Below are 8,866 nucleotides of genomic sequence, written 5' to 3' on the forward strand. Positions count from 1 at the left end.
TTCCTTATAATTGTATAACAAAAACTTAAAAAATCTTCTTTGAAAAAACTCAAATAGCTAGAGTTTAGATATTAAGCATGAAGCATCTTCTAGTGAGTGTCTACAAATTTTGTTCAAATGAAAGCCCTGGGGTCAAAATTGGCCCCGCCCCGGGGGACCTTGATTTTCCTTATATGTGTATAATAGCAAAAACTTAAAAATCTTCTTTGAAATAACCCGAATAGCTAGAGTTTAGATATTAAGCATGAAACATTTTCTAGTAAGTGTCTACAAAGATTGTTCAAATAAAAGCCCCTGGGTCAAAACTGGCCCTGCCCCAGGTGTGTCATTGTTTTTAACTATATGTGTAAAGAAAAAACTTGACCAGCTAGGCCTTAGATGTTTAGCATGAAAAATTTTCTAATGGCTGTCTACCAAGTTTGTTCAAATAAAAGCCCTGGGATTTAAACTGGCCCCGCTCCGGGGGCCTATATACAGGTGAGCGACTTCAGGGCCATCATGACCCTCTTGTTGTTAAAATTTGATTACTACCAGAAGTTTTGTCACATGTAGATTCTGGAAAAGCGAGAAGGTAAAGTTTTAAAATTGTGCGTTTAATGTTTATTTGCTCGTTGTGTGATCATTTTTCAGTAGATATATCTTTTGCATTCATAAACGAAACTGTTTGAGACTGCATCGATCTGACTTTCCGCCATATTGACTTGGGTTTAAATGGTGTTCCATTAAATAATTGAAGTATACACAGGCAAAAACGCATTTATTTTACAAAAAGGCACAATTCTGCAACTTTTATTTTTCATCACTCAGCTGTTTACACATAATACTCAAATTTCAATTAAATGTAACGATCGTGTAGTTAATATATTTCTGCAAATTTTGAACCTAAATATCCCAGTATTTTTCTTAGGTACTGGTAATTATACAAAATTCCCCTGTGATCAAGTGCACGCTTCCTTTTGCAACTCAGTATATGGGCTATATTGCATATGAATTAATACATTCAATAATAATTGTTTTCATATTTATTACTTAGGCAACAGTAAAATATTAAACATTTTAAGCGGTCACTAATGTCAATAGACTCTAGGACGACTGTGGAACCCACCAACACAGTATTTATCATATGGCGAGTTTCCAGCTTTACTGTAGGAGGAAGATCTCAGATGCCCTTGTTGTTTTTTTTTTAATTCAGGCACGAACGGACAACTGAGTAGAACCACTGACGTTCCGTCAGCTAGCTGAATAGTTTATTGTCATGAAAGAATCCACTGTTGGAATTCAGACCAACAACGTGAAGGGGCAAGTGGTGCATTGCTCTCTGAATATAGATAATATAAATACCCAGATAGACACTGTTAGTTATGTGAATCTTCCAACTTGTATAGACGGCACAAAATATTTACTCTAAAACATTTGGTGTTTGAGAAAAGTTGAGAAGTATATGTTTTATTTATCATGATAGAATACAAGTCAGTGAGTGAGAGTGAAATTGACCCTGTTACATTGTGGGGGTTCAGCCCGGCCTTTGCCAAATATATCTACATGTGCTGGGCACCATAGTCTTCATTCTTATTTGATCACGATGGTATGATACCTGCACATAGATATAGGTTTTTGGTCGGAAATATAAATTTAATGGATGGATAGGTTGATATAAAAAGAATATGTTTGTAGCGAGGAACTAATATTTATTTGCAAAACGTTCAGGCATATGGTGTACACATAAAGAATGAACATTATTTAAAAACACAAAATATGCACAAGGAGTTTAAAACAAGTAATTGCACAAACCATGTCAAACTACCGTCCACGACCCTAATCGTTGGCTCATGCAGAATTCAGTATACAAATATATAAATGATGAAGTTTTGATTTTAGAAACACAGACGTGCATGCATACGGCGATGATCATGTAATCTTTAATGTGATCAACACGTAAGTGACATTTAAAAAAGCGGCAGGCGGTTCTCAAAAAGAAAGACAAATGTATGAGCCCTAAACAAGGAAAAAAACTTTTGGCGGAATTTATAATAATTAAAAAATAATTTAGATAGAGAAAAGCCCCGTAGACGACAAGAGACAAATCTAAAAAGCAAGCAATATATCTTAAGGGCGACTATACAGTATTCATTTTGGAAAAGTGGAGCAACCAAACAAGAAAATATATTAAATAAAAGGAACTAATATGACCATAATCATAACTATAATGTCTTGATATCAATTCAAAATAAATGTAAACGATGTAAACTCTATATAATAATGCAATAATTTCAAATAAATAAATAAGCACATTTCTTTATGTTTACAAATTTACTTCTGATAAATTAAATAAGATTAAAAGAAAACAAATATCTATATATTAACTAAATGTGTACAGTCCCTTGCTATACAACTGGTAGATATGAATACGTTAACTTTACGATCTCGTTTAATATACAATGTAGACCTATCACAATTTTTCTGTCCTTTCATATACTGATTGTCAGAAATCATTTTTAATTATAAATGTTTTTTTTTGTTTTTCTTTTTTTACCGAATTTCACCAATGAGTATATCAAAGATATAACCACTAGATATGTTTACATCGAAAGTCACGTGTTGGAATTACCGTTGTATTCGAGACGATATTTGGTGATCGAAGAGGTGTTCGAAATGCTATGTGGTCTAGTGGTTTAAGTTTATGTCCCTCAACCCAGTGTTGGTGGGATCCAAGTAAAGTTGAAAATGAACTTAAAGTTTTCTCCAATAAAAATCGAGTAGAAATATCATTTCAGTTATTGGCAAATATCATTCATATGTTTAAAATTAATTGTGAATGCACAGTTTGTTTTGTAAAAATAAACAAACAAACAAACAAATAATCAATCAATCAAAATGAAAGAAAGAAAAAACAATTAATGAATCCATAGATTGTTCAGTTTCCTCCTTTAATATACTTCGATATTGAGCTATCAGTTTTTATGTCACTGCATAGGTCTGTTCCATATACAGCTCAACAGCTATCCACAAACAGAATATTATGTGTGACACAATGTAATGATTTTATTTTGAAGTAAATTTAGCTGTGTTTCATATGTACATGCATTTTCCTACATGTATAATTATATTTGATGTAATAATTAAAACACCACAAATAGTGAAAATCGGTCGTTTTCCTACATGTTTGCTTATCTTTGACGTATTTATTATTTCAAACGCCGTAAATAGTGAAAATCAACCATTTGAATGAAATTTCAATTAATGTACTTTAAAACTTTCATTGTTATTTGTTATGCTGCATTACTAATATTTTTAATATACATGTAGTTGCAGGATTCTTTTGAAGTCATCAAATAAATATGCCTTTGAATTTTAATGAAAACAAGTAATGTGTATATAACATAATTCTTACGCTGCAATATATCGTCCAGAAATATTATATTACATGCTATTTAATATATACTTTGTGACACAATGTTAAAGTAATCTTCTTTTCACTTTATTCAGAGACACACATCTGCCTCATTTCACAAGCGGTAGTTCTATCAGATTTAATCACAAGATGTACCGGTATGTCCATTTAAATAAATCAATCAGTTACTTTTAAAGCATAAACGAAAACTTTGTTACTTCCCATATGGCAGACTACAAGCCGTGATGTTTTGTTATCGAAACACATACTAGAAGGCTTTGCTTTACGAGCGTGTTTGATCAGTAGTTCTACCTGATCCTTCCCGTCATGTGACATCAAAAGTAGATTTCCTGACTCATGAGCAACACAGAACAGATTCTTGTTTATCTTACATATACAACAGGGGCCAGCTTTGTTATCTACATAAGCTTTTGTTATGCTTCGGTTTTTATCTATATGAATGATACCTTGATACCCGTCAATCACAAAGAAACGCTTTGAAGAGCTTGAAAATGACAAACGTCGAGGCCATTCAATTTCACCTTGATAAGATAATTCATATTGAAGTACTCCAGACATGGAAAATACTTTTATACGACCATCGCCTTCAAAGTCAGGGCTTTGTTTCCAACCGCCACAGCAAACATATAACATCCCGTCATTATATCCAATACCTCGGCATCCTAAACCGAGTTTGAACGAGTGTGTGACCTTCATTGGATCTTCATTGGAGATAAACTTAACTCTCCCTTTCCACAGAGTAATCGCCAATATTGACGAGTTTATCTCACAAATACAACTAGGAGTGCTAGAGATTTTCAGCGAAGAAATGACCTGGAAGGAATTGTTCATTTTCTTGATCCGCTTGTTGTTGGAATCCACCATGACTATACAACCGTCTTTGCACATACACATGTCAGTTATATCGCATCTAAACCAGTCATCTGCTACCTTAACATTAAATTCACCAAAACATTTTTCGACTTCAATGGCTGGAAGATGGAGTATGCTTCCAATAGTGTTGCATTCCGAATCAGTCTGATATGGATCGAACCGTAATTTGTCTGTTTTACTTGGCCTTTCAAAGTCTTTTAAACAATCGCTTGCAGTTTTTCTTTCCTCGTTGACGCGCTTTATCTGTACATATCTCTCCGATTCGTTTTCATGTTTAGCAGCATTTATCTTCTGTAAACTTTCTTGTAGTACAGCGATCCTTGCACCAACGTCTTTCAAGTTTGACTCTATATGTTGCAGTTTTATCTGAAAGATGGCATCTGCTTCTTGAAGAAGTTCTTTTTCCATCTTATCCAAACGGTCGTTGATTTTCTTTCGTTCTGATTTTATTTCTTCAATCAATTTACCCTTTTCTTTCTTAACATTTCCCAGTTCTTCTTGCTTGTTTTGTTTGAAGGCATGAAAGCGGGCCTGAAGAGTGTTTATTTCAGTTTCAAGCAGCTTTAGTTTCTGAGTGGTGTCAGTCTTACACGCGATGTCTGGTATGAATATTATTCCTTTACAGCCACTGCAAAAAAGTTAATAATAATAATAATAATAATAATAATAATAATAATAATAATACAAAAAGACATTTGATAATTTTCAACTGCTTCAACCAGGACTCGAATTCCAGAATTATCTCATAGTAACAGGTATCTTCTCCCCGGACAAAGTAAGAAGCAAACCAAATGATTCGAAATAAACGATTTAATTTTTAGGTTATACAGAAATAAATTTAGTTTATTGTTTGTGAAGCCTAATCTTATTGAACCAACCAGTACTGAGCAAATTAACGTCAAGTTTCTCGCTTAAGGAAACAACGGAATGCCCCTGACAGGGTCTAAACCGACGCGACAAAAGTTCCTTAGATTAATAGTCTAGCTAGTTAACCATCCGGCCATGTCCCCACACTAGCTTTGGATGATGTAACATTTGGTCAGTACAAAAAGTCAGAAGTATCCTTGGCAAAACTATTCCCCTAGCTTTGTCTCAATACGTCTAAGTGTTTTAATAACTCATTCGGATAAAACTTGTTTCCTACTAATTTGGATTGAAGAAAGAATGATACTCATATTTCCTTAACGTTATATCTGTCGGTCATCGAAAGTTAAGTTAAATTTCCTACCTATGTTCAACGGATATGCACCTCGAGCAGCATACTGTATCATGACCAGGACAGTAGACATCTATCGATTTTCCTCCATGTTTCTCACATCTCTGACTTGGTAGTTCCTGCTGTCGCCCGCTCGGTTGTTTCACTGTATCTAGTAACTGATGGCCTGTCATGGATGAAAATTTATTGTGATCATCCATACAACTTTGACACAGATTTTCATCACATTCCACACAGTGCTTGATAGCGGCTTCATTCTTCCCACCTTTACTACAAGGGGAACATCGGAAATCATGTTCTATGTCCGAACCTTCATACAAAGATTGTCTTATTTTACGACCGTCTACTGCCATGTTTCCCCTTCTTCGCTTGTCTCATATATCGTTACTTTTGAGTTTTGAGATAAAATTGTTTAATTTGCATTATAATATACACTATTTCTAATGTTTCATTGTTTCAAGTGAAGTGGTAAAACTACTTATTTAGTATTTCCTGTGACCGGCAGTATTATCGGAAAATCAGCCAAGTGTTCCGAATGAATAAATGTGGTAATTTAAGAGCATCATTTCATGACGCTGGATGATTTATATTACTGTGTTTGTTGTCTTATCGCGACAATACGAAATTTAGTGAATTTAGCTTGTTTGCGGCTATACACTGTTAAAGATCTCAATCGCACTCAGTTCATAAGCACACACGCACGCATGTTCGTACGCATGCATGCATGCAAAACGAATAAGATGTTCAAAATTATAAACCAATGTATGATAGACGATTTATATTGTCACGTTTTTTGCTTTTATTGTAAGTTATAACCTCATTTAGATAACATATTTTAACAAAAATATAACACACAAATTTTTATCGGAATACATTATTCATGTATTTACACGGAGGTACTTCGCTAACTCACAGCCTCCAAAATGTTTTGAGCTCTGTATAAGTAGGTCGAAATTCAATTTCTAGCTAACTTTGAACTACGATCAGACTCTGACATAGGTTTTTGTCAATAAAAAGTAAACAATATATGGAACATGTTTTGAATTTCGAGTTAGCTTAGTAAGATTGATCTTGTAAGATTGATATTAAAAATAAAGTTTCCTTTTAAAAGGAAAGGCTTGCACAGTTGTGACTTCATCCCAACCCTTTAAAATTGTGTGTTTTTTTGGTTTCAATTTATTATCACATTTTTTTTAATTACGGTATTTGTATATCATAAAGGGTTTATTTAGTTGGTTTTTTTTTTTGGAAAACCGAATATTTTTTGTCAAAACGATTTGAAATCTATTCTCTATTGTATAAAACTAATAAAGAAAATGATCAATCGTAAAAATACTAACGTGATACTGAAGGAAAACAAGACATTAGTGTGCACATTTCATATCCCCTTTCTCGCAGCGAAATCATTCCTTTGCTTTATAGACAAGTAAATGCACTAAAATACTTCGTTACGTGGTACCAATTAATAAGCATGTATCAACTATGTTACACGATCACAAATAAACTCCTCACAGCTGTTACGTCACGCTTTGCTACTTTAACTGTACAGACCAGGGGAAGTAACCGCTGCGAGGAGTTTGGATCAGCACGTGGCAAGGTTAATGATATGCATGGGCTATTTTTAGATTACCTCACCAAGAAATTTAGTAGATCTAAATATAACTCGATCATGCGTGATTTGGTAAGCAGGACCACCCTTTGAAGACGGAATACTAATACAGCGTATAAAACTAATACAGACAAAAAACAATTATAAAAGAAACTAACTTTTGCGTCTTGAAAAACAATTGAAACGGAACAATTTCGTTTATAATTTATTACGGTTTAAACCGATAAATCAAGTAAAAATAGAAATCCTATTTATATAAACAAACTTGGATTACCGAAGTAGCTAAAATAGCTTAGATTTCCGTAATATTACTTCGTCTGATTCCGCAGTATGACGGAATCGCCCGAATTGTCACGATTGCAATCGGAACTACATCGGCTATTATCATTAATCTGAAGAGTGACGGAAAAGGCCGAAAAGTTGCGATTGGCACGATTTCTGCTGGTTTCACGTTCAATCATGCACCAACAGATGTAAGCAGGAAACCACCTAACCGGAACAAGTTTTCCATATGAAATGGCTTGCAGCCCTGCCTGCAAGCCAATTAACTACATTGGCGAATTTCCCGCCAGTCTCGAATTAAGAGCCAGTTCTCTTTCAAAAAAACAATGTCAGTATAATTATCCTAAGAAATACGTCACTTGTTCGTGCGTGCGTGTGTCCGTGAAACAATTTAACAGAATCTTTTTCACTACTATTGGACATAATTGTTTCAAACTTTCGGGGATAGTTTTTATAATCGAAGCCTAGCTTCAGTCTGCAGGAGGATATAAAATGATTTGATCTCTACATAGATTAAAAGCATTTTCTACAAATGACAACGGCTAGGAGTTTGTCATTCGACTGCAACTTTTGTTTGTTCTTTCATTTAACTAACGATTCATATGCTCAAATATGTAATAAAACTATTAGGCTATCCATTTCATCACTTCGCTTTATTTTGGAGGTATATATGAGTATCAAATTGTTCGCAAAAATAAATAAATAAAATAAAAATGTTGACATCACTTCCATCAAGGTAATTAGACGTAGTGAAGGCGATCCTTTTCCATGCTTCAATCGCCTTTTAACAACCTAGAAAATGAAATATTTTACCGTCAATTGCATCTTTTTTTTATTTATTTTTTAAATAAAAACGTGAGCCATTGCCTTTTAAAATTCAGACCAGATAACCGTTTCCAGTTTCAGAATGCTTACATTACACATGGTATACATATAAAGCTGATAGGGCCTCTTTATGAGGAGGTAGGGAAAAGCCAACATCAACCGGGGTCGATATAGCGGAATATCTATTGAGGCGTTATATATATATTACTTCATTTCTTAGAAGAGTGTATTAATGTATTTTGCAAGACCGACGTTGTAATGATCGAAACAGTTAGTATTCATTACATGTACAACTTTCCTTAATTTTGTGCAACTCAGATATTTTCTTTTTCTTTTTTTTTAGCAAATGGCTTTTTTGTACAATCAATGACAAATCGAAGTGTCTGGACATACAAAAGCTTATTTGCGTAGGGCATTCATTGCAATAATAACATTCTACAACAGTAAATATTATAGTAACATGACTGTATTGTAAAGCGGAAATGTCATTATGGCGAACGTAAAATGATTTTAAAAGTATGCGATTCTTTTAAGGTTAGACAAAAAATTCAATAGGGTCATTTTAAAAAGTTACATCGGCTTTGAACAAGACCGATGTTCAGTATTAACTGAATGCAAATATCATATGGAACTATAAGCGAGTTTTAGA

The 8,866-nt window shown here is 33.9% G+C and overlaps 1 protein-coding gene across 1 annotated transcript; it reads right to left on the reverse strand.

Annotated features, from left to right (window-relative positions):
- Window positions 1–1,691: 1,691 nt before the first annotated feature.
- LOC132714812 (uncharacterized) lies at window positions 1,692–5,910 on the reverse strand. The gene is made up of 2 exons (XM_060697736.1): window positions 5,514–5,910; window positions 1,692–4,913 (listed from the first exon to the last, which is right to left on the reverse strand). The coding sequence occupies exons 1-2, from the start codon at window positions 5,852–5,854 to the stop codon at window positions 3,569–3,571; spliced, it is 1,686 nt and encodes a 561-aa protein (XP_060553719.1). The 5' UTR covers window positions 5,855–5,910; the 3' UTR covers window positions 1,692–3,568.
- Between the last annotated feature and the right edge of the window lie 2,956 nt (window positions 5,911–8,866).

This window comes from Ruditapes philippinarum, unplaced genomic scaffold (assembly GCF_026571515.1).
Source record: "Ruditapes philippinarum isolate M1 unplaced genomic scaffold, ASM2657151v2 ctg7845_1_1_1_1, whole genome shotgun sequence".
NCBI classification, from domain to species: Eukaryota; Metazoa; Mollusca; class Bivalvia; order Venerida; family Veneridae; genus Ruditapes; species Ruditapes philippinarum.

Bases quoted from the DNA above. Each gene is read 5' to 3' on its own strand.
- LOC132714812 (XM_060697736.1), bottom strand. From the start codon at position 5,854: ATGGCAGTAGACGGTCGTAAAATAAGACAATCTTTGTATGAAGGTTCG. The intron at 4,914-5,513 runs GTAGGAAATTTA...ACTTTTTTGCAG, and splicing joins TGCATATCCGTTGAACATAG to TGGCTGTAAAGGAATAATAT.